The sequence below is a fragment of the Heterodontus francisci genome, chromosome 1 (genome assembly GCF_036365525.1).
Source record: "Heterodontus francisci isolate sHetFra1 chromosome 1, sHetFra1.hap1, whole genome shotgun sequence".
Lineage (NCBI taxonomy): Eukaryota > Metazoa > Chordata > Chondrichthyes > Heterodontiformes > Heterodontidae > Heterodontus > Heterodontus francisci.
The window spans coordinates 268,400,219-268,427,606 of record NC_090371.1 but is presented as its reverse complement, the minus strand read 5'-3'; the positions used below and the strand labels follow the sequence as shown (position 1 = coordinate 268,427,606).

The 27,388-nt window shown below is 41.4% G+C and overlaps 1 protein-coding gene across 2 annotated transcripts in view; it reads right to left on the bottom strand.

Annotated features, from left to right (window-relative positions):
- stx18 (syntaxin 18) overlaps positions 1–20,436 on the bottom strand; it is a 157,974-nt gene extending 137,538 nt beyond the window's left edge. Inside the window, exon 1 of one of the 2 annotated variants that reach the window (XM_068044388.1) lies at positions 20,197–20,436. In XM_068044388.1, the coding sequence (XP_067900489.1) occupies positions 20,197–20,436 (240 nt within the window). The remainder of the gene's footprint in view (positions 1–20,196) is intronic. The other variant, XM_068044397.1, reaches the window with a different exon arrangement.
- Between the last annotated feature and the right edge of the window lie 6,952 nt (positions 20,437–27,388).

Below are 27,388 nucleotides of genomic sequence, written 5' to 3'. Positions count from 1 at the left end.
AACCATAATTGTCTTTTACAGACACAACTCATCTACTACTTATTCAAGTTTTGGACATTAGTGGGAAGAAATACTTAAGACTGCACGTCATTATAGCTTGCTACATGTCAGAGTGGAAAGGTTACCTAAAGACTTAAAGGGCATAGCAATATTGCCGAGATTCACTCAATATTCCTGAGCTAAGTAAATTCTTAGTATTACTGTGGAACCAGTTGGTACCAGCCAGTAGTTGTTCATTTTCATGAAGAGAGCTTCTTATAAACATGCACAAAAAAACTGACTATGCTTTACACAGTTAATATTCCTTTTATCACGTTTTTGAAAGATAACAGTATAATCTGTATACATTACCATTTGAAGTGTCAGCTTGGGAAAAAGTCTTGAAAGTAGATTCTTTCAAGAAAGTGTTTAGGATTAAAGTGTTGAATTTTTACTAAATGCACACATTTAAACTCAAAATTCATGAAAGGAGTTCACCCAATGGCTTGACAAGGATATACATAATCACACAGGTACGAAGGCATATTACAGCCCTGGTTTAATTTCTGGTCTGTGCTTTGTTAGCCAGGGCAGCAGTGGGTGTACTACAGTTAGCTTCTGTATACCTGGGTTAGAGAGATGGCGAGGAAAACAGCCTGATCATTAAGCCTTAACTTCTGCTGGAAGTATCCGTGCATCACCATTAGGTGAGGACAGCGTCAGACTGCTGGGTTGGCAACCACAATTGAAAGGCTGCTGATACTGTTAGGTCACACAAGAATGACCACTTCAGTGAGGCATTAGAAGGTGACCTCCACCCATAGTATGTGCCTCAATAAATGGTCAAAACCTTCAGGAAAGGAAGTTATGAAGGGGAAAAAAATCTAGCAGAAAAAGGAAGAAACGATAGTAAGCTAATAATAAACTTGAGAGTGCATTCGAACTTGAAGATTTATGGCATCACCTGACAGATACTACAATATTAAAAGGGTTTTTTCCCCCAGAAGGGAATTCATGAAGTCAAGTGTATAGTTTACAGTGCTCTATAGTGATACAGTATCTCCTGTAACAGCCAGCAAAATAAACCTATCACTGCTCATCAAATCATAACATACAACAGTGCTTTTGGCTCAATCACAAGTTAAAAAAAGACTTGCATTTATATAGCACCTTTCACGACTACTGGACGTCTCAAATCGTTTTACAGACAGACAATGAAGTACTTATAAGTGTAGTCACTTTTGTAATACAGGAAACACAGGCAGCATGCACACTGAAAACTCCCACAAAGTTTAATGTGATTATGACTGGATAATCTGTTTTTTTCAAAATAGAAATAGCCAAAATATTGCCCTAACACCACAAGAGGGAAAAAATAAACAAAGATGGAAAGAATCACTAGATTTCTGTATTACTCCAAAAAAACCACAGGCTGAAGCCTAACTTATCTTTGGGCTGAAACATTGGTAATTAATTAAATTTTGCTCTTTGCAGTTTATGATGTCATCTGAACAGCTCAACAACTCTGGAAAACACTGCACATTTTCTTGTTCATACATAGCCTATTCCAACAATGAAAAGTCCATTTATTCTGTGATCATAACACAGAATGGTGCAGTTTACATTTAAGTGGATGCACCCTCAAGTGCAGTAATTTCTGGAGTACACTGAATGACTGAAACAAAGTCTTCTGACAGTAAACAGTTCTTTGTGAGTTAACACTTATTACAGCTTTTGAAGAAAAAGCCTGTCAAACAGCAAATAGCCATTTCATTACTTTTTATGCTACTGTCTTTAATTACAGTTTGAATGTACACTGGGGACATTTTCAGAAGGCTAATCACAAAATGCAGCAGAACAAAAATCAAGTGAGTTTTTTGTAAATGTGATAATTTAAAATTTACCAATTGCATCATTTCAGCCAGCATTTACAACCATTACTGGCCCTGAGGTGCTCATTAATGGCCATAAACGTCTGAGTAAAATGACACAGAGACTATTATTACCAATGTACTGTAATCTGCAGGCACTCTGGCATCATGTTTATTTTGTTTGTAGCACTACAATAGTACATCTGGGAAGTTGTCAGCACTCCAGCAGCACTCATTTTAAACTCTTCAGTGGTCTGGGGCTATGCAGAGTTTCTGGGTATATGTGCAGAGTTATCTAACTTGATGATTGGCCACAGTTAGAGAAAATTAGTTATTGACTTAGGAACAGCTGCATGATTTCCAAATCGTTTTGCCATAATGCTGGAGAATATCTTTTCTTAAAAACTTACTACTATTATATCAGTTATTTTTGAATGAATTAAAGGAAGCAAAAATCGTGAAGTAAAGTTTAATGTTAACCTAGAATAGCATGCAAATATCTTACAAGATTAACAAAAAAAAAGGGTGTGGACATTATTCTAAATTGTTGAAGTGTGTCAGACGTACATACAAAGAACTGAAAATGTATTAATGCAAAATTTCTGTTTTTTGATTGCAATCTACATTCAATTTATCCATCAGAAATTCAAAAACATGGTGCTGGTATCAAGCAATATGCTACCTAGGCTCACCCTTTATGATTCTATAACAGGAGGGGAGTGAAACTAATTGGGTAGTTCTTTCAAAGAGCTAACATAGGCAAGTTGGGCTGAGTGCTGTATCGCTAAACTAAACTAAACTAAATGGCTTCCATCAGTGTTGTAAGATTCTATGATTCCATGCCCCAATAAGCCCAATTGAATTATTGATCTCACTTGGCTGGGGAAAGCAGAATGAGGAAACCAGCAAATTACGGAGAGGGAGCGAAAGGGAAAATAACTCACAAACTTCATCTCCCACACCATGCCAGGCTCAAGAGCAGTATAAGTATTTCTACATAGGTAATACAATATGGCACAAAAACAGAGAGAATAGAAGGAAAGAGTTTAAAGTATTGTGAGTATTGCAAACAACTTGATTCTCCTGACCAGAAATGTGTCTCAACTAGCATTCACTCATGACACGTGTATATTTACTTTATAGAAAGGTACGGATCGTCAAAAACAAAAAACTCTTTGGGACAACCTGAGAACCTAATTATAAGCATTGCTGCATGAAGCATCTAGAATTCATAAAAACAAACATAACTGCACACTAAAGAGATTTTACAATCAAACAGACTATACCAATTGCAAATTATTTACAGACATTTTCTATCAATGTCCACAGAATAAAGAGCTCTGCCTTCAGGTATAATTTACTTCTAGATCCACTCATCCAATTTGAGTGCACTGCTCTGTCCCAAGATTAGAATTGGCCCTAGCCAGTCTACTATAAATCGAAAGCAAAGGCACCAGATCACAAAGAAAAATCACCCTGCAACACAAAGCAAGAATGTGTTTAAAGTGTGTACAACAATGTTAAAACAACATTTTATGAAGTTCACACTTCGAGTTTTTGTTTTAAGTCTCATCATAATCAAATTGCACAACTGTAGATGGATTTTTTTCCCTTTTTTAATATGGCTTGGGAAAAAAACTGTTTCAATTTAGCTTAGCTATGCAACAATCTTATGAAAGGACTGAAGACTTTTTTTTAAATTGGATAAGTAACTACCCTTTCTTTCATAAGAATAATGGAATTATTTTTCTGATTCTATTCTTGGTGGATCTTTTACTGAGGAAAAGAAAAGGGCCAAGACCTAGTGCAGACTGAGGGAGGTAAGGAATTCCACAGTTGAGGCCCTGGGAAAAAAAATTAGAATAGGAGGCTTTGCAATGAGTCTTGCCCTCAACACCGTGGTGGGAGTAGCATGCAGCATTGTATATTTGTAACTTTTCACAATGTGCTACTTTTCACTGGCCCCACTATCACAATTTGTTTTCCAAGCTCTCTGTCTGATTGAATCTGAGACACACTGTGTTGAATCACTTATTAGCTGCAGCAGAGGTACTGTACCTTGAAAAAGATACAAATCACAATGCAAAACACAGCAGCTGGTTTACGCAGGAATCAAGATTGCTCCAATGGTAGCAAAAATAGCCCAGTAGAGTAACAGAGGGCCTTTTAAGTAAAGGCATTTCTCAAACACCACAGTATATTAACTGTAGTCTGCTACAAGAACATAGGAAATTCTAACCATATCTATGAAAAGAATTCCATTATTCAGTGACAAAAAGTCCCTTCTGAAGTAACTTAAAGCTCAGACATTGGCAAATTAGCATGTGAAAAAATATCCTGCTCCTTGCAACTAACAATGGACTAATACAAATAATAATTCGGAATTTCTACAAGATTTCTGTATTTTTAAAAAGGGCAGAGAACAGTTCTAACATTTCTGGACTAAAAGAGTAAACTATTATTCCCCTTTATTGTTTCAGTACATATAGACATTCTTTCATTCCTTACACTTCCCCGAAGCAGTTCTACTTGGAAATATGCACAATTCAGAATCTGTTGCCAATAAGCGAAAGAGAGATAGGATTCTTACAAGTTTTATAAATGTAGTTTGACGCTGGCACACAATATTGGGATATAACTCAGATATGAAATCACCAAATTTACAATTAATAAGAAACCACCTCAAGGAAGTGTTTGCATAGAATTTCAGCATAACTGCAAACATTACAAAACAACAATTAAGTTTGCACAACTTTTAAAATCTAATTATTCGTTTTTTTTTTAAATGTCCCGTCCATTCTCTGACAATATTAAAATTTGACAAGCATTCAGTTGCAAAAGGACACAGCATAGGTCTCTGTTTTTCTCCTCATGCGCCGATATGGAATTAATTTAACTCTAATCAGCTAGCCCCACTTTGCTGTATTGTCTCAAACCAAACTGTAGCAAATTGATTCCCTCAACTGCAAGAAGCAATGCACCTGAACAAAACTATCCTCAAATTAAAATAACCAGTACCTGTGCAGCAAACTGAAGCAAATTAATTGTAAGTGCACTATATCTAAATAGAAACTAATGTAAATGTAATCTAAGGTGCACACATTACAATATTACAAAAGAATAAATCATTAATAAAGTATATGAACTTAAAAAAATCTCCCAAAATTCCCATTCTATGTAATATTTTCTTACCAATGTGCTATATTATGCAGACTTACAATAATGGAAGTTAGTCACTCTGGCCTGTGTTTTATTTAGGTAATGATTTCCAACATTTACATAATTAAAAATTTTGCAGCTAACGAGTGTTTGTGCTGTTGCTTCACTATCTCGTTCATATGTAGGGCAAAAAATGATGACTGACTCAAATAACTGCTTATCTGTTAAATCTTCAATCAAATATCCAATTAACTAAATATGAATGAATCAAATGCAGCAAAATGTGCCAAGGAAAATAATTTTAAAAATCCTTTTGCTTTTGAAAAAAGGTACCATTCACTAACAAAAATGTCACACTTACTAAATCCCTTAATTATTTCCAAACTCTTTCAGCAACATGTTACTTATTGGGCCAACTGTCTGTATAAACCTAAGAATCACAACTTATAAATACAGAAAAATTTGAAATAATGTGCAAAAGAATTCTTCCAACTTACCCACAAAACTGTCCCATTTGGTTGAAATCTGTCCAATAAAATTTTGCCCCAGATGCCTATCCGCTGTCAAGGATTTTGGATTTTAGTTCTGCCCTTGTCCTGCAGCTTCCACACTTGCCTCAGTCATCCATCCTGACATTTCTTTGCATACAAGATCAATCGCTGGAATGCCTTTCCATGAGCAACAACACAAGAGATCCATTCATTTCTTTAAATTATTTTCCTACCTGATCTGCGGAGGAACAGTCTACATTCACCAATATGACAAAAGCTTAGTGGAATGTTAAGATTGGTGTTCATATATACCAAAAATTTTGAATACTGTATCATCTTTGTGAGGCACAGACTTCTCAATATCAATAATAATAATCTGCAGCTTTTGTCTGTCCAGACTGTTTTGATTGGTCAGTTTAAGCAATGCCAAACTCTATTGTTTCGCACCTGTGGGACGACAGATGGTTAATTAGGTATTTTAAAACTGTATTGTAACATTTGGGTACTGAGTGTACTGAGTATAACAATTTTTTTGATCTATCTGATACAAGGCACCAGGAGTAAGGTGCAAAGCCCTCTGTTTACAATCAGGTGGGGCTCTTCTAATCTCTGCCATGCAAGTGTTTCAGGAAAGTGCTAACTGTAATTTTTAAAACTCCTCACTGTAGTTTGTGGAACCTTCCTATGCACAAAACGATTCCTACTTTGATTTGGTGGGCAGAGCCTGGCGCACACGGAGAAATATGGGGCACATGGAGGATTGGAGTGTGTGACACACTTGCGGCTGCCAACGGTTGGTCTGGCACTGTCCCCATGCAAAGATGGAGTCTGTGTGTATGTGAAACGGTGTGGATTCTCCCTGACAGTTATGAAAATTGGTTTTTTTTAAACTGGGACAGAAATCAGTGAAAAGCGTGAGGTTTAGTCCTTTCCTTTCACCTTCCTCAGGTAGTGTTAATGTATGGTAGATGGGAGATGAGTATGCGCATGTGTTATCTAAATTCACCCCAGCAATGACTGCAGGCTTCGTCATCAGCCCCACACTTCCCATGGTTAGTAGTTAAGATTGCAGCGGAACTGACCCAGGAAGGTTCTCCTCCTCCATCCTGTGGGGATAGGGATGGTATGGGAAAGATGAATGGCATGGGAGGGAAGGGATGGCATGGAAAGGATGAAATGGCATGCGATGGAAATGGCACAGGAGGAGTGGGAGGCACAGGATGGAATCGGAGGACAGGCATGGAGGGAGTGGGGTGGCATGGGAAGGAGGGAATGGCCTGAGATGGGGTGGCATGGGAGAAGTGGGAGGGACGAGATTGTATAGGAGAGGTGGCATGGAAAGGATGGAATGACATGGGAGGGGTGCCATGGGAAGGATGGAATTGCATAGGAGGGGAATAGCATGGGTGGAGTGGCAGGGAGGGGATGGCATTGGAGGGATGGAATGGCATGGGAAGGACAAAATGGTATGGGATGGGGATGGCATGGGAGGAAATGATGGCATGGGATGGGAGGAGTGGGAGGGAGGGGATGGCAGCAGAGGAGTGCCATGGGAAAGGAGATGGGATGGAGGGGCGGCATGGTAAGAATGGTATTGCATGGGATGGGGATGGGGTTAGGGAATGGCAGCGGAGGAGTGGCATAAAAGGGGTGCCATGGGAAAGATGGTATTGCACGGGATGGGGATGGAAGGGAAGGGAGAGCATCGGAGGGGTGGCATGGTCAGCATGGAATGGCATGGGATGGAGATGGCATGGGAGGAATGTGAGGGAGGGAATTGGTTCTGAGGGGCATGGAATGGGATGGGGATGGCATGAGCAGAGTGAGAGGCGGGGATGGCATTGGAGGGGTGGCATGGGAAGGATAGGAGGGCATGGGAGAGAGGCAATGGCATGAGAAAGGTGGTTGAGATGATGGAATTGGTTACGTAACTAATTTGACCACAAATGTTTTGCAGGTCATTGCTTTTTTTTAAAACCGAAGACAAATAGAGCAGAAAAGTCATGATGGGGCAGGGGTTGTGGAAAAGAGAAACAGAACTCCAGTAAAAGATTAACAAAGAACAAAAGAACAGTACAACACAGGAATAGGCCACTTGGCCCTCCAAGCCTGCGCCGATCTTGATGCCTGTCTAAACTAAAACCTTCTGCACTTCCGGGGACCGTATCCCTCTATTCCCATCCTATTCATGTATTTGTCAAGATGCCTCTTAAACGTCGCTATCGTACCTGCTTCCACCACCTCCCCTGGCAGCAAGTTCTAGGCACTCACCCACCCTCTGTGTAAAGAACTTGCCTCGCACATCCCCGCTAAACTTTTCCCCTTGCACCTTAAACCTATGTCCCCTAGTAACTGACTCTTCCACCCTGGGAAAAAGCTTCTGCCTATCCACTCTGTCCATGCCACTCATAACTTTGTAAACCTCTATCATGTCGCCCCTCCACCTCTGTCGTTCCAGTGAAAACAATCCGAGTTTATCCAGCCTTTCCTCATAGCCAATGCCCTCCAGACCAGGCAACATCCTGATAAACCTCTTCTGTACCCTCTCCAAAGCCTCCACGTCCTTCTGGTAGTGTGGCTACTAGAAATGCACGCAATATTCCGAGTGTGGCCTAACTAAGGATCTGTACAGCTGCAGCATGACTTGCCAATTTTTATACTCTATGCCCCGACCGATGAAGGCACGCATGCCGTATGCCTTCTTGACTACCTTATCCACCTGCGTTGCCACTTTCAGTGACCTGTGCACCTGTACGCCCAGATCTCTCTGCCTGTCAATACTCCTAAGGGTTCTGCCATTTACTGTATACTTCCCACCTGCATTAGATCTTCCAAAATGCATTACCTCACATTTGTCCGGATTAAACTCCACCTGCCATTTCTCCGCCCAAGTCTCCAACCGATCTATATCCTGCTGTATCCTCTGACAATCCTCATCACTATCCGCAACCTTACTAATCAGACCAGCTACATTTTCCTCCAAATCATTTATATATACTACAAACAGCAAAGGTCCCAGCACTGATCCATGCGGAACACCACTAGTCACAGCCCTCCATTCAGAAAAGCACCCTTCCACTGCTACCCTCTGTCTTCTATGACCGAGCCAGTTCTGTATCCATCTTGCCAGCTCACCTCTGAACCCGTGTGAGTTCACCTTTTGTACCAGTCTGCCATAGGCACCTTGTCAAAGGCAGTTGGTAACTAAACCATCAATCATCAAAACTAGGCAGATAAAAAAAGGCTGGCAATGTGAAGCAAAATGAAAATGCTGTAAAATACAAAATAAGTTGATCAGAATTTTCCATTTGCCTAATTTTACATTTGTACACAGCGGTGCTGCTTCATTCTCCAACACCATTTCATTGTGTTCAAATCCCTCCATGGCCTCACCCCGCCCTATCTCTGTAACAACCCGCAGCCCAACAAATCCCCAAGATCTCTGTGCTTCTCCAATTCTGGTCTCTTGCATATCTCTGACTTTCACCACTCCAGCGCCTTCAGTTGCTTAGGCCCTAAGCTCTGTAATTCCAACCTAAAACATTTCTGCTTCTCTCTCCTCCTTAACACACTTTGTCCCCCTTGTAAATTTGTCTCCCTTGTTCTTCGCAGGCCTGTCGTGATGTGGGAAACTTCTCTGAGATTGAAATCCTGTATCTGTCGGGTGGGCGGGAGTGGGCGAGGTGGAGTGTGGTGGTAAAGTTACCAGAAGCATCCCGCCAGATACCACAGAAGCGGAGAATGATACAGCATGGCCCGAGGCCAATGGGCCCATCATGCCTGTGCTACCTCCTTTTTTTTTTCAATTCTTTCATGGGATTTGGGTATCACTGGCAAAGCAAGCATTTGTTGCCCATCCCCAACTGCGCTTGACAACTGAGTGGCTTCCTCGTCCATTTCAGAGGGCAGTTAAGAGTCAACCACATCGCTGTGGGTCTGGACTCACATGTAGGCCAGACCAGGTAAGGATGGCAGATTTCCTTCCCTAAAGGAGAATTAGGTCTTTATGACACTTCTTAAAATCTCTCTCTTTGACCAAGCTGTTGGTCATCTGTCCTACTTTCGTTTTATGCTGCTCAGTGTCAAATTGTGTCTGATAATGTTCTTATGATGCGACTTGGGACTTTTTTTTGCCATGCTAAAGGCGCTATAGAAATGCAAATAGTTGTTGTTGTATAAAGGGAGGTCAGCCATCGTCGCAATGCTGTTTGTTTACTACTTTCTTCCTTTTGCTGGAGGAACTGTTGCATATTACCCAAAGGGCAGTTTTATCAGCAGCAGGGCAAAACTGAGCATCGAGAAATAAATGGAGAAAATACTAGAAATGCACAGCATCAAAATGAGAGTGATTGGCTAAAATTTCAGGAGTAACTTTCCATCAGAACTACCTGGTGAAATTACAGGTGAGATAACACTTAATATACTGTGTACAACAGCAGCAAATACTGTTGCTGAGCAAATCCAATTACTTCCCACCACCAAAAAACAAACAAGTCTAAAGGGAATAAGCTATAGAATATGCACACATTGGGTTATAAACACTTCTGCAATTCTTCCACCATTACCAAAGCAATTACTGGTATCATAAACTGCGGGTAAACAGGCATATTTTCTTTCATTATTGAATAAACACAAAGATGGAAATAATATATAAAAGATTAAAACCTGATGTGCAGTTCTGAAAACATACAGCTCAGTTTCATACAGCAAATGGATACTTGGGATCTGAAGGCAAGAAAATTAATTGAATTCATACCCCTCCAGCTATCTTAAAAGAATACCCTTTACGAGATAGTTGCAACACAAATTGATAGGCAATATCCAGGGATCACAGTGGGAATTTTTGAAGGGTATAAGTTGCACACCTTGGGGAAAAAAAAAAATCAAGGGCCGATTCCAGAACATACAGCACACTTCAACAAATGTGTGTGGATTGTACACGGTGAAGGAGCATCTGTTTTGGCAGTGCAACAGCAATCCTTAAAATAATTATGGTGAACCTCATACAATCATAAAAGGCTGATTCTGAAGAAACCAGACCAGAAACCAAACATCCTAAAGTAATTTCAGATATGCTGAAGCAATCTTTGAAGATTAAACATCCCATATACAAACTTAATGTGAAATGTTAGGCATGGATACAGACTAGGAAAATTCCAAGCCCATGCTAATTTAGCTGATCTCAGCTTGGGCAGTGAAGGAAGCAGCACAATAGGTCTCAGTGCCTCTGAACGCAAGGGAGGGGGGAAGGAATAGAAAGAAGGGTACAAAAAACTACAAAATAATAGCGAGTGCTTCTGTTGCTGATCCCTGCTAAATGCCTAGAAAGGCAGAATTAAGGTTGTTCGGAATGCTTCCACAGCCTGCACACAAAAGAATGGCAACATGTCAAAGGTTATTCTGGAAAATAAAAGCTCACGGTGTAGGGGGTAACATATTGGCATGGATAGAAGATTGGCTAGCTAACAGGAAACAGAGAGTAGGCATAAATGGGTCATTTTCTGGTTGGCAAGATGTAATGAGTGGTGTGCCGCAGGGATCAGTGCTGGGGCCTCAACCTTTTACAATTTGGATGAAAGGACCAAAGGTATGGTTGCTAAATTTGCTGATGACATAAAGATAGGAGGAAAGTAAGTTGTGAAGAGGACATAAGGAGGCAACAAAGGAATATAGATAGGTTAAGTGAGTGGGCAAAGATCTGGCAAATGGAGTATAATGTGGGAAAATGTGAAATTGTCCATTTTGGCAGGAAGAATAAAAAATGAAGCATATTATCTAATTGGTGAGAGATTGCAGAGCTCTGAGATCCAGTGGGATCTGGGTGTCCTAGTGCATGAATCACAAAAGGTTAGTATGCAGGTACAGCAATCAATTAGGAAAGCTCATAGAATGTTATCGTTTAGTGTAAGGGAATTGAATACACAAGTAGGGTGGTTATGCTTCAAGTTATACAGGGCATTGGTGAGACCACATCTGGAGTACTGTGTTCAGTATTGGTCTCCTTATTTGAGGAAGGATGTAAGTACGTTGGAATTAGTTCAGAGAAGGTTTACGAGACTAATACCTGGAATGGGCAGATTGTCTTATGAGGAAAGGCTGGACAGGCTAGGCTTGTATCCGCAGAGCTTAGGGAAGTAAGAGGCGACTTGATTGAAGCATACAAGATTCTGAGGGGTCTTGACAGGGTGGATGTGGAAAGGATTTTCCTCTTGTGGGAGAATCTAGAACTAGGGGCGGCACAGTGGCGCAGTGGTTAGCACCGCAGCCTCACAGCTCCAGGGACCCGGCTTCGATTCCGGGTACTGCCTGTGTAGAGTTTGCAAGTTCTCCCTGTGTCTGCGTGGGTTTTCTCCGGGTGCTCCGGTTTCCTCCCACAAGCCAAAAGACTTGCAGGTTGATAGGTTAATTGGCCATGATAAATTGTCACTAGTATAGGTAGGTGGTAGGGAAATATAGGGACAGGTGGGGATGTTTGGTTGGAATATGGGATTAGTGTAGGATTAGTATAAATGGGTGGTTGATGTTCGGCACAGACTCGGTGGGCCGAAGGGCCTGTTTCAGTGCTGTATCTCTAATCTAATCTAATCTAATCTAGGTTTAAAAATAAGGGGTCGCCCATTTAAGACAGAGATGAGGAGAAATGTTTTCTCTTAGATGGTCGTGAGTCTTTGGAACTCTCTTTTTCAAAAGACAGTGAAAACAGTGTCTTTAAATATTTTTAAAGCAGAGGTAGATAGATTCTTGATCAGCAAGGGGATGAAAGGATATTGGGGGGTCAACGGGAATGTGGAGTTGAGGTTACAATCAGATCAGCCATGATCTTATTGAATGACAGAGTAGGCTTGAGAGGCCAAGTGGCCTACTCCTGCTCCTAATTTGTATGTTTGTAACACAAGAAGTCCTGCACCATGAAACTATACTGCCACGAGTCTCTGCCTTCTGGAGCTTGAGAAAAAAAGTTAATAAGAAAATGGCAAGTAATTTAGTTACTCAAGTTGCAACAAAAATATTTATAAAAAATAAAATCCATCTGTGGGACTGTAATGACAATCCAGTCTAATATTTTTGGAAATTATTTTTTTTCTTTCCCAAATTGCCTCTTACCCCACCTCTCCTGATTTCAAGTGATTCATATTCATGTATAGTTCCACGGGGGCTGGAGGCCCACTAGGACCTCAAACAAGTGGCATCCGTCATGTGTGATCCAAAATGTGAGTATTAGCAGGTTACTTAACTCTGGTGAGCATCATTGTCACTCTCAATTCTGCCCAATTCCACCATCCAGACAGACAGAAACACACACTTCCAGCAGGGATTTGGATAACTACAGGGCCGGGCATCTTGAGCACTTTATTCTCCCTCCCCCTAGTCTGGGATAATGAATGCAATGGTGCACTCTTGCTCTGGTTGAGATTACCTAACTAAACAACTATCAACACATGTGTTATTAAGGAAAGGTCACGATCTTTTACCTTTTTGAAAATAAAACTACAATGACAGGAAAAGCCTAGCTAAATACAAGTCTCATTTACTGAGGACAATAGTGGAAGGCTTAGGAGCAAGGTTGTGGCCCCTGTAAATCTTCTTTCATCCCCAAAGAGTCCACACGAGGGGGAGCTCAGCTTCTGGACTATGCAAATAAAAGGTACTTTTGTATCTTCGAAAGGCATGAAATTTACAATGTTAATAGCTGCAAGCAGGAGAAAAAAGTACTAAAAGCACATTAAATAAAAGGAGGCCATAAAAAGCAGGACAAATCGAATCTGGCCAATTAGAGTCCTATTAAATTACTCTGATTCAGCAGCAGCAAACTGACGCTACCAACAGCATGTAATCACCAATAACCTGCTCACCAATGCTCAGTTTAGGCTCTGCCAGGACCACCAGACTTCAGGCCTCATTACAGCCTTGGCCCAAACATGGACAAAAGAGCCGAATTCCAGAGGGCAAGTGACAGGGCAATTAGGGATGGGTAATAAATGGTGGTCTTGCCAGTGACGCTCAACTTCCGAGAATGAATTGATATAATGGTAAAAAGTATTGTCTGGAAAACTTAGGAATATGCTATATAGGCAGCAGGCTCAGGACATGTGAAGTTCACACAGCCAGCTGCAATATCAAAGACAAATGTGCCAGATTTAACATGGGTTGCAAGGGCACTTTTTGCTTAAACTGGTTCTTTCCAACCACCAGCCCCTGAAATCTTTATTGTTTCCTCTAGATGCACAAGATCTGTGGGTCGGGAGCTGACAGCAAAATCACAATATAAAAGCAGTAAATAGTGTACAGAAGCAGTCGGTCAGTCAGAGATCTTAGCCAATCCCAAAAGGAAGTTTAGTGTTTTGCCATAGGGAACAAAAGGCAAAATAACATTTAACATATCCCAAAGAGTCAATAATAAGGACAACTAAAAAAATGACTTCTATTATTTATTAACAGCAGAAGCAAGCAGCAATGTGATAGAAACAGATTGGAATTCATTTGAATTTAATACCAATTACAATAACAAAAGCAGTTATTCATTGTACAATTTATCATAGTAAACAAAAGCAATCCATTCAACTCAGCTTCTCAAATTAAAAACATACAACATAACTCACCAAGCATCACTTTCCTACCACTGTATCAAGCCACAGGACTCCTATTAACCCAACTAGCCAAATCCTGCCAATCTCTTCCATACCCACTTGGTTTGCTCACACTTACCAGTATAATGTTTCTCCTGCAAAGTGAAAAGTTTAAGTAAAAAGTGCATTTTTTTTTTAAACTGCACTGTTGTCACATTGGACTATGGTAAAGTATAAAAGCAGGTGTGTGAAATTTTCGCCACGTTTAAACGGTTTCCTCTCCGTAGGTACTGTCCTTCTTCCTTTCAAATCTGCCATCATCACCACCCACTCCTAAAAGAAAACCTCAATTTTTTTCTCCTTGCAAATTACTGTCCCATCTCCAATCTCCATTTCCTCTCCAAAGTCTTTGAACGTGTTGTCACCTCCCAACTCCGTTTCCTGCAACTCCACATTTGAACCTCTGCAATCAGGTTTCCGCTCCTACCACAGCACTAAAATGGCCCTCACCAAAGTAATAAATTAAATTCTTCATGACATTTGCGCATTATCCTTCCTCATCCTTCTCGATTTCTCTGCAGCCTTTGATATGGTTGATCAAGGCAGTCTTCCTCCAATGCCTCTCCTCTGTTGTCCAGCAGAGTGGGATTGCCCTCATCTTATCTATCCAGTTCTATCCAGAGAGTCTCCTGCAAATGTTTCTCTATCTGCCCGCCCATTATTTCCAGAGTGTTCCAAGGATCTATTCTTGGCTGCCCAATATTTCTCATCTCCATGCTGTCTCTTGGTGACATCATCACATTACACATGTATGCTGATAACTCCCAACTCTACTTCACCGGCACGGTCTCAACCCCTCCACTGCCTCTGTGTTGTCAGTCTGCTTGTCTGACATTCTGTCCTGGATAAGCCACAACTTCCTCAAATTAAACTTCTGGAGAACCATTGGGGTGAATTTTAACCCCCAGAAATGAGTGGATGGGGGTCAGGTCAGATGCTAAAATTCTAAAAATCTCAAGCCCACCCCAAACTTTCAGCTTCCGCATTTAACTGAGGTGAGACAAGGGTCAGGCAGGACAGTGGTTGGCAATTTAAATATTTTAGTGAGGCTGTTAGCCTCTGATTTAACCTGCTTTGCACATTTAACAGCGGCCTGCTGGGTCTCCCAGGTCTTGGGAAACCCAGTAGCTTCAGGCAAAAGCAGCATTGCCTGTGGGCCAGAAGGAGGAGGAGTGCTTTCCCCAGGCCCCCAAGCTCCCCTTCGTTAAAAAAAAACCCAGAGTCAGGGATCAGACCTCCCTGCTTCCAAGTCCTCCCTGCCTGACTGGTAGCTAAGCCTGTCAATTCCAACCTCCTAAAATAATCTTCCTTTATCTCCTTGCCCTCTTCACTTCCTTCAATTTCACCCTCCACACTACTCACCCACACATGGTCAACCCTTCAATCTTCTCATCAAGTTTTCAGTACACACAAGTCTCATTACCAACAGGATTCATGATTACTTGATCCCCTCTCTTCCATGTTATTCAGCCTGCCCCAAAGCCCTCTGTTCTCAGTCAGCCCCTGAAAAAAGTGCTCCCTCAAATTCCAACAGCTTGCTCCTCCGGCCTGCCTCCTATGACAATATCAACAGCTCCATTGATCTACTCATGACTGCTCTCCCCTCCTACAGTATTTCAACTATTATTTCCAGATGCTCTCTTACTCACGCCACCTCAAACGTGTTGGCCTAAGCTTCTGATATCAAGGCTTGATCTGAAGTTGCAAGATCAAACAATAGCAAACAATAAAAGAATGTTAGACACTCCATCACAATGTCACTGTTAAAGATTTACAGATGCAACACAAATATAAGCTGCTTGTCTGCAAAATAGAGTCCATTGTAGGACAGGAAGAACTGCACTCTGCTTTTAATTTTTTTTTTGTTTCACCAGTCTTGTTCAGCATCAACAGTATCAGTTGTCAACTAATCATTAATTCCTCATCGACCCAAACATCAGCATGGTTTTCGTTTGAAAAGTATATGGAAGAAGCTGAAGTCAGCCTTGAGGGGTGAAATAAGCAGTAGTGTACCAATTTAATGTAGAATAAAACATTCCAATATTATGGGATAATGTTACTATGGTATAATTATGATAAAGTGAGCCAAAAAAAGTCAATGATTCCATCTGTGCAACAATTTACTCAATAGCTTTTACAGAACTGATTCTGCACTTCAGTTACATAAGCCCCTAACTTCAGTGAAGTCTGCAGTATGTCACCAGGAACACACAAGAAATCTACAATTTCAGATTTATTGCAAAATCACAGCTCTAATTTTAAAAGGAATGGTCTTGGAACTATACAGAGCATGATACTTCAGTAAAGAATGAGTGAGCAAGGTCAAAAGGTTTTGATGAGCTTTTGAATGAAGGGAGAGAGGTAAGAAGCCAGGAAGGTGTAAGGAAAGCATTCCAAAAGTGTGGAGCTGAAATGGCAGAAGAGTCTGTAACAAAGGTGAAAGAGGAGAAGGGAAGAGATAATGGAGGCCTAACGCAAGAAAAAGGGAAGGCATGCACAGGAACATAGACTGAATAAGGTGTGAGAGATAAAGGAGTGAGGCCATGAAGAGACTTTTAGCAGATGACAATTAATGCATTGGGGTTTAGGGAGCAAATGAAGGTTTGCAAGGATGGGATTGAATAGGGGAATCAGGATTTAGGGCTGGCAGCAGAGTTTTAGTTTAGTTTAGTTTTAGTTTAGAGATACAGCACTGAAACAGGCCCTTCGGCCCACCGAGTCTGTGCCGACCATCAACCACCCATTTATACTAATCCTACACTAATTCCATATTCCTACCGCATCCCCACCTGTCCCTATATTTCCCTACCACCTACCTATACTAGGGGCAATTTACAATGGCCAATTTACCTATCAACCTGCAAGTCTTTGGCATGTGGGAGGAAACCGGAGCACCCGGAGGAAACCCACGCAGACACAGAGAGAACTTGCAAACTCCACACAGGCAGTACCCAGAAATGAACCTGGGTCGCTGGAGCTGTGAGGCTGCGGTGCTAACCACTGCGCCGCCCTTGCGCCAAGTTCTGGACTTGTTATAACTTGTAAAGAGCAGAAATTGAATGCCAGCAACAATAGCATTGGAGTAATTATGTCTGAAAGTGACAAAAACTTGGATAAGGATTTCAATGGTAGTTGGTTGAGGTGGGAGCTAGGATGTGGGGTTCAAGCGCAACTCAGAGTCAAACAGAAAAACTGAGGTTGTGTACCAGAGAGTTAAGCCTAAGCATGCAGCAAGTAAAAGGGATAGACGGGCGAAGGTGCAGAGTTTTTGGCAGGAGCCAAACAGGATGACCTTTGTCTTGCTTATGTCGAATTGAAGAAATTGCTATCAACTAGTCAGACAGAACACAAGTGGTTACAGATTCAGGAGTGGCAGCAGAGAGTGAGAGCTAAGTCTTACCAGCACACGTGAAGTTGAACGCCATGTTTATAAATGATGTTATTAAGGAATAATGGAGAAACTGGAAAGAAGCCCAAGGATTGAATCTTGGGGTGCACCCAAGATGACTGTGCGGAGGTCAATGGCAGAGCCTTTATAGATTTACTAGCTTCATAGTACTGGAACAAGTTAGACTAAGACACAGAGGTGGATCATATAGAAAAGACAACAAAGGAGAATGGTGAGAGAAAAAAGGAAGGTTGATGGGATGTACTTAGAATCATTAGCTGGTCATTATCAGATTGCTATTTGTGAGAGTTGGCGGTGCACAAATTGTCTGTTGCATTTCCTACAACAGCAAATACATTTCTAAAGCACTTCATTGTCTGTAAAGTGTTTTGGAACATTCTGAAGTGAAAATTAATGCAAATCTTTCTTTTTTTGTTTCAAGTAAATGTAGTATTTTTCCTTGTTGAATCTGTAAAACCAGCCAAGGATTTACAAAATGAGGTAGAAAGATCTTGTAGATAGCTAGAACCAGAATCAAATGAACTTTATTGCCAAAATGTATGAAGTGTTTGACAAAGAAAGAAAAATGGTCATGTCATAATGACCATGATGATACGTATGGATGAAGCTGAAAAAGAAATAGGGCTATTTGTACCCTTGGAATTCAAGTTGCCCAATTATTTTTGAACAGCAATCAACAAAGCTAAACTATTTAGCTAAAACAATAAACTATAAGGCAGAGGGAGTCATGGTGAAATAGTATCGCTCTCTGGCTAGACTGCACCTTACCTACTGTATCCAGTTTTGATCAACAAGGAATGATAGGGAAATTAAAGTCCTGGAGCAGTGCAGTGGGATTGATGCCTGTTGTTAGAGGGTTTCGACAGCTAGAGTGTAATGCAGAAGAAGCCAACAGCACGGGTTCAATCCCTGTACCAGCTGTGGTAGTTTATGGACACCGGTCTCCTCGTCTTGCCCCACGCTTGCGAAGTGGTAACCCTCAAGCTGTACATTACCTACTGTCTCTCTCTAATGGGGAGAGATGCATATGGTCCTTTGGGACTATGGCTCGAACAACAATTTTCTAATTATAAAGGATAACTGCATCTCTTCAGGGTTGAAAAAAAATAACTGAGAGGCAATCTTACAGAAGTACACAAGGTACTAAACTGTATGTAAAAAGTAAATCTGGACGACCACTTTACGTTAAACTTTGTAAGTGTGACAACAGGCCATCGAATCAAACAACCTGCAAACATCATTGTTATATTTCCTCTCAATATTCTCACCAAAGTTCAGTTCTATGAAGCATTTACTTATCTCTAACTGTACTGATTGCAATCAAAGTGATGTTCCCATACACTTATTCATCCATTAATGGTTGAGAACATATACATTTTAACAAAATATGAAGGAAAGGATCTCTTTGAGAAAAAAACAACAGTTAACAGGCAAAGAGAGGGAGAGGGATGCAATTTACAACTCAGTTTTTCTCATTATTTATTGCACCTTCTCCCATCCACCAATAGTTACAACTCTTGTTAACTTAGCAGCACTCTTACCTGAATCAGAATGTTGTCGGTTCAAGCCCTACTCAACTCGAGCACTTAAATTAGTCTGACACACAAATGCAGTACTGAGCCTGTGTTGCACTTATCAAAAATGCTGACTTTTGGATGTGGCATTACACTGAGGGCCCAGCTGCCTACTCAAATCAACACAAGTAATCCGATGGTACTATTGGACCAACAGCAGAGCAGTGCTCTCAATATCCTGGCCGACATTCCACCCTCAACCAGCACCACTAAAAACAGATTATCTAATCATTCAGTCGTGAGTACCTGTTGGACCTTGCTGTGCACAAACTGGCAGTCATGTCTGCCTAAACAACTGACTGCACTTTAACAATAAACCAACAACAGCAACCACTGGTTGTGAAGCAATGTCAGCGCATGATAAGGCAAGTTTTTCTTTCTTACTGCAGTCTCTTTACAATCACTGCTGTTTACTGGTTATTTGTTTAAGTACTGTCTGTGGGACCTTACTATGTGCAATATGACTGTGGCAGCAACGGTGATCACATCTTAATGCCACACATTGGTTATTAAAAGATTTAGGATTTTATGATAATGTGAAAAGATGCTGGGTAAATGCAAATTCTTGTGTCAACCATGGCTCAGTTTGGGAGCATCCTTGCCTTTGAGCCATAAGGTTGTGTGTTTAAGTCCCCCTTCAGCACTTCAGCAAATAAAAAATCAAAGCTGACACTCCAGTGCAGTACAGAGGGAGTGCTGCATTGCCAGAGGTGCTGTCTTTCATTGAGTCGTTAAAAGAAGGCTGTCTGCCCTCTCAGGCAGATGTAAATATTTTGAAGAGCAGGGGAATTATCTCCAGTGCCCTGGCCAATATTTATCCTTCCATTAACGTTACTAAAAAAAAAATCTGGTCGTTATCATTGTTGTTTTGGGACCTTGCTGTACACAAATTGTTGTAATGTAAGCAACACAGCAGCCAGTGACTTCATTTCAAAAGTACTTCATTGGCTGTAAAGGGCTTTGGGACGTCCTATGGTCGTGAAAGGTACTATATAAATGCAAGCCATTCTTTTTCTTTCTGCTTTCTGTAGAACTCCCTCTCTCCCTCCTTCACTGTTTACATTTCTCTCTCTCTTTGACACTCACCACTTCTCTGGCCCGGGCGGTGAATTCGGCCCTAGTTCTCCCCTTCCTCAGGATCTCTTCCTTGAACGGCTCGCCATTTACCCCGATTACCTTGTTCCGAGTTTTGACAGTTTTCACACTCGCTCTGAACAACAGCGTGATGTCTGCTGCCATGTTTGCATGCGACACGTCACCAGCCTCCCGTTCATCACAGTACGACCGTCTCCAGTCCCCGTACACTAACAATGAGAGTTGCGTCATCATTCAGCGACCAAACCGGCGCTGCCGGTGGTGACGTCATTATGCGTCGCCGATCTGATTTGGGAACGAAATTGGGAGTAAAATTGGCGGTAAACCACCGAGAGAGAGTCAGGGGTTCTCAGGAATTGTGTGTTTGATCGGGTGGAAAAGAATAATTCTTATGATATTCTTTATGGTTTCTGAGGGAACTTTATTCGCAGCATGTTGTTGAACGATTCCATTGTTGCCATAGAGAGCTGAAGAACACATGGAACCTTCTTCCCTCCACATTAAGTTGCGATTTATTGTATCTTTCATAGAAATCTCAACACAGGAGGAGGCTAATCAGACCATCGAAATCGGACCAGTACTTCACCTATAATCTATATTGCATTCTACCTCTGGAATTTTTATTGTGCATGCAATGCTTCATTGTGTTAGTACACCTTCCATGGTGTTGTTCATAGGGTGTCGGGAACATGGAGCACTTGTGATGTTTAGCTGCTTTAGTCCTGTCTCTTGGAATTGAGGGAATTGTAACTGCTGGTAAATTCATCAGGTGAATTCTAAGTTTGTAAATTGCTTGTAAATTTCAAGCTCCAGGCTAAATGGATCTAGGACTCTGTTTTGACCAAACAAAAAGATGCTGTACCTTATAATCATCCAGTGAGCTCAGAACATTCCTGCACTCCCAATTTTTATTTTGAGAGGAGAAATTCTTATGCAGTTCCTATATTTTAAGCAGTAGGATTTGGCACATTGTTTCTCTAATGTTCGTGAACAAGCATTTAACCAACTTACTTTTAGTTTCATGTACAACAATGAACACTTGCATTGATATGATGCCTTTAAGATAGAAAAATACCATCAGGTGCTTCTCTGAGACATGATTAGATAAAAATGGATGTAGAGCCAAAAGCTAGGTCAAAGCGATGGAATTTAAGGAGGGCCTTAAAGGAGGAGGGAGTGAATTTGAATTCAAGATCTAGATGACTGAAAGGACAACCACCACTGCTGGGGATTTGAAAAGTTGGAGAACATTACAGAGGTAGGAAGTAGTAAGGCCATGAAGGTCTTTAAATACAAGGATGATCATTTTAAATTGGAGGCATTGGGAAACTGAGAGTCGATGTAACCCAGCAAGGGCAGGAATGATGGGCAAGGAGGACTTCGTGCAGGATTGGGTACCAATAGTTTTGGATGAGCTGAAGATTGCAATGCATTGATGATTCAAGGCTAGCCAGAGAGCAATGGAATATTTGAATCTAGAGATGACAAAGGCATTGGTGAGGGTTTCAGCAGGACATGGGCGGTGCAGTGGTTAGCACCGCAGCCTCACAGCTCCAGTGACCCGGGTTCAGTTCTGGGTACTGCCTGTTCGGAGTTTGCAGGTTCTCCCTGTGACCGCATGGGTTTTCGCCAGGTGCTCCGGTTTCCTCCCACAGCCAAAGACTTGCAGGTTGATAGGTAAATTGGCCATTATAAATTGCCCCTAGTATAGGTTGGGGAATTGAGGGAAGGTGGGGATGTGGTAGGAATATGGGATTAATGTAGGATTAGTATAAATGGGTGGTTGATGGTCGGCGCAGACTTGGTGGGCCGAAGGGCCTGTTTCAATGCTGTATCTCTAAATAAATAAATAAACATGGGCTGAGGTAGGGATGGACTGTGTTATGGAAGGGGAAATGGTCAAATTTTGTGATGAAAAAGATATCGGGTAGGAAGTTCAACTCCGAGACAAATAGGATGCAAATGTTGTGAACATTCTAGTTCGGCATGAGACAGTGGCCAGGGAACGAAATCAGTGGTGAGGAGATGGAGTTTCTGGCAGAGGCCAAAAATGATGGTGGTTGGTTGTCCTTATTTAGCTGGAAGACATTATGATTTAACTAAGATTAGATGCTGGACAAGTAGTCTTGATGGCACAGAGGCAGTGCAGGATCTTTTACTATGTTAAAGATTCAATATAAATACAAGTAATCTTTGTTGAGTCAGTAGAGGTGGTAGAGAAGTCGAACTAGGTATCCTCAGTGTATATGTGAAATCTTTGCATGATGTCACCAAGAGGCAGCCTATAAGTGAGAAAGAGGAGTGGTAAATACTTGGGAGACTCCAGAGGTTACAGTGCAGCAGTAGGAAGAAAACTCACTGCAGAAGATGCTCTGGCTACAATTGGATAGGTAGAATGGAACTAAGTGAGGATGGCCCCATTGAGATGGACAGCAGAGGAGAGGCATTGGAGGAGAATGGCATGGTTGACTGTGACAAAGGCTGAAGAAAGGTCAAGGAAGAAAAATGATCTAGTCACAGTGTGTGACTAAGAGTCATGCATTTGTGAATGATTAGTGTCCTTTCATTGCTCCAGTGGGCACGGAAACCTGATTGGATTAGTTCAAACAAGGAGATGTGTAAAGATGGAAATAGATTTGGGACGTGGCAACATGTTCAAATGGGAGCAGTAATTTGCAAGGACAGCAGGGATTTTTTTGAGGGGGTGGTGGTAATGGCACTTATGAAAGGGAGGGAAACTACCTGAGAAGACAGTGTATTTACAATGTCAGCTAGCATGGGCGTCAGCAACTTTTTGGAATGGCGAAAGGGAGCTGGAGTTGGGTCTTGTGGACAAAAGAAAACATGAGTAGAGATGGGAGAGAAACTAGAGATAGATGCATCAGTGTGAGGGCATGGGGGAGCCTGTGTGGTTTGGTTTGGTGAGCAAAGGAAAGGTGAGGAAACAGCAGAAGTTGAACAGATGGTCTCAGCTTTACTTGCAAAAAAGTCCATGAGCTTTTTGCAGTTGTTGGAGGGGGCAGGGAGGAGGGGATTAGGAGATGGTTTGTAGTGGTTCTCAATTTGCATTACTATTCAACTAGGCGATTCATTTTAAGGAGAAGTTTCAGATTTAGTGTGTAAAATGGAAGACGTCAGCATAATCTTGGATATTAGAATAATGCTGGCGGAATTTAATTGACTCTTTGAACCTTGTGAATTCAGCTCAAAGAGTTTAGTAAAGTCAATTCTAGGAAAAGCAGCTGTATCAACTTTCTCCTGCTGGGCTTTCAACTTTAAATTGTAAGGATTTTACAGTGTTTCAAAATTTTTCCATTTTCTAGTTATTTGATCATCTGTGGTTTTTTTTGGAATTTGTCTCAATTCTTTTCATTATTATTTCTACAACTGATTTTCTTAGTTTCCCAAATCTTTTTCTCAAAAAATAGAATGGGATAGAAATTCCTCATTCGTGAGAAGGTTAGTACGTTCACTTTTTGGGATTTCTTTTTCTTCATATTTTACTCTGAATATTTTGAGCTTCTGTATTTCCAAGTGCTTCAATGGGAGAACAACCTCCAACTACCTATGTCCCAGAAGGTGTTTCCAATTGTACAGGTATCTAGGTAAAAGTTGTAGTGTGCCCAGGGAATGAAGAGAGAATCCTTTTTCAGATTATTTCAGCTTTTGTGTTCTATTGTGTGTCTTCATAGATCCTCCTTGTCTTTGAAAAGTGGCAGAATAGCACTACAATGGACTTTCTCTTGGGCTTTTACTGCCAAAAAGTTTTTTTAAACAGTAATAGAATAATCAATAATATAATAATATAAAAGCAAAATACTGCAGGTGCTGGAAATCAAATTAAAACAAGAAATGCTGGAAATACTCAGCAGGTCTGGCGGCATCTGTGGAGAGAGAAGCAGAGTTAACATTTCAGGTCAGTGACCCTTCATCAGAACTCTGGCTCTGGTATAGGGTGGACAGTTCTGATGAAGGGTCACAGACCTGAAACATTAACTCTGCTTCTCTCCACAAATGCTGCCAGACCTGCTGAGTATTTCCAGCATTTGTTATTATAGAATAATCAGTAGTAGCAGTAACACAAAATACATTTTGACAGTAGTTGTTAATGATAGCTAACTCCAAGAATAGAAAATGTAATAGAAAATAATGGATAGTTAAGAACCATCCATGCTAAACTACAATATCATTAAGCTATCTGGCCTCATTAACCCTTTGCAGGTTCCAAACAAAGACTCAATTGATTTGAAAAAGGGAAAGCTGATTGATTCCTTTTTAACAGTAGCTGGACCTAGTGAATTTAAATAGCTGCAAAATTCAACAGGAGTTTTAATTAAGAATGTGTTTGAACAATTTACACAAGACATTTGTTATTGACTGGCACAGCTTCTCCTTTGGAGGACGACAACAAACTACTAATTATTGCAACAAATGTATCAAGATAAGTTAGCACGTGATTTCTGTAAGCTGTTTTTTTAAATCCCTAATACCACATTAAATTCCAGAGAGAGATTATTTTTGATCATAAACATTTAAAAATATGATAAAAATAATCCTCTCTTCACTATTTTAACAAAGTCATCAACCAATTTACTTTAAACAAGAGCTTTGTTAAAATAGTGACTGAATAAGTTCACCCAAACGCATTAACCAGTTTCACGAAAAGTAGCCGTTAGAAGTAATTTCTACAAGTGCATTTCCCCCCAAAAATCAAGTGAAATTCTCATGTTTCAAAACATGCATGTTCTGAAGCAAAATTCTATGGATACTGGAAATTTATTTATTTAGAGATACAGCACTGAAACAGGCCCTTCGGCCCACCGAGTCTGTGCCGACCATCAACCACCCATTTATATTAATCCTACACTAATCCCATATTCCTACCACATCCCCGCCTTCCCTATAATATTCCCCTACCACCTACCTATACTCGGGGCAATTTATAATGGCCAATTTACCTATCAACCTGCAAGTCTTTGGCTGTGGGAGGAAACTGGAGCACCCGGCGAAAACCCACGCGGTCACAGGGAGAACTTGCAAACTCCACACAGGCAGTACCCAGAATTGAACCCGGGTCACTGGAGCTGTGAGGCTGCAGTGCTAACCACTGTGCCGCCCATGTGCTGCTGAAATCAAAAATAAAAACAGAAAATGCTGGAAATTTTCAGCAGATTTGGCAACATCTGTGGAGAGAGAAACAGAGTCAACGTTTCTGGTTGAAGATCTTTCATCAGACCTGGAAAATGTTTGAGATCTGACAGATTTTAAGCAAGTAGAGGGGCAGGGAAAGGGTGGGCGAAAGAACAAAAGGGAAGGTCTGTCATAGGGTGGAGAACAGCAGAGTTTAAATGACAAAAGGGATGATGGCCAGGCAAAAGGAGATGGTAATGAAACAAGTAAAAAAAAAAAAAGTTGTAAATGGGAAAAGCAGAATCATTACCGACAGCTGCTGTCCAAAAAAATGGTGGTATGATATGAAATTTTTGAACTTAAATGTTGAAACAGAAACAGAAAATGCTGGAAATACTCAGCAGGTCAGGCAGCATCTGTGGAGAGAAAAACAGAGTTAGTTTTTCAGGTCTGTGAGGTATGAAAGGTCCAGTGACAGTCTGGGAAATGATGGCTTGATGTTCAGTGGTGGGGGTCATGGTCCGTTGGTAGGTAGGAGGAAGTGTCAGGGAGTTGACGTTCAATCACAGAATCAGAATAATACAGTGCAGAAGAGGCCCTTCGGCCCATCGAGTCTGCACCGATGCATTAAAGACACCTGACCTGTCTACCTAATCCCATTTGCCAGCACTTGGCCCATAGCCTTGAATGTTATGACATGCCAAGTGCTCATCCAGGTACTTTTTAAAGGATGTGAGGCAACTCGCCTCTACCACCCTCTCAGACAGTGCATTCCAGACCGTCACCCTCTGGGTAAAAAAAGTTCTGCCTCAAATCCCCCTTCAACCTCCTGCCCCTCACCTTAAACTTGTGTCCCCTCGTAACTGACCCTTCAACAAAGGGGAACAGCTGCTCCCTATCCACCCTGTCCATGCCCCTCATAATCTTGTACACCTCGATCAGGTCACCCCTCAGTCTTCTCTGCTCCAGCAAAAACAACCCAAGCCTATCCAACCTCTCTTCATAGCTTAAATGTTCCACCCCAGGCAACATCCTGGTGAATCACCTCTGCACCCTCTCCAGTGCAATCACATCCTTCCTATTATGTGGCGACCGGAATTGCACACAGTACTCCAGCTGTGGCCTTACCAAAGTTCTATACAACTCCAATATGACCTCCCTGCTTTTGTAATCAATGCCTCGATTGATAAAGGCAAGTGTCCCATATGCCTTTTTCACCACCCTATTAACCTGCCCTTCTGCCTTCAGAGATCTATGGACAAACACGCCAAGGTCCCTTTGTTCCTCGGAACTTCCCAGTGTCAGGCCATTCATTGAATACTTCTGTGTCACATTACTCCTTCCAAAGTGTATCACCTCACACTTTTCAGGGTTAAATTGCATCTGCCACTTTTCTGCCCATTTGACCATCCCGTCTATATCTTCCTGTAACCCAAGACGCTCAACCTCGCTGTTAACCACTCGGCCAATCTTTGTGTCATCCGCAAACTTACTGATCCTACCCCCCACATAGTCATCTATGTCATTTATATAAATGACAAACAATAGGGAACCCAGCACAGATCCCTGTGGTACGCCACTGGACACTGACTTCCAGTCACAAAAACAGCCATCTGTCATCATTCTGTCTCCTACAGCTAAGCCAATTTTGAATCCACCTCATCAAGTTATCCTGTATCCCATGTGCATTTGCTTTCTTGATAAGTCTCCCATGTGGGACCTTGTCAAAGGCTTTGCTGAAATCCATGTAAACTACATCAACTGCACTGCCCTCATCTACATGCCTGGTCACATGCTCAAAAAATTCAATCAAATTTGTTAGGCATGACCTCCCTCTGACAAAGCCATGCTGACTATTCCCAATCAAATTTTGCCTCTCCAAGTAGAGATAGATTCTCTCCTTCAGAATTTTCTCCAATAGTTTCCCTACCACTGACATGAGATTCACTGGTCTGTAGTTCCCTGGCTTATCTCTACAACCTTTCTTAAATAGTGGGACCACATTAGCTGTTCTCCAGTGCTCTGGCACCTCCCTGGTGGCCAGAGAGGAATT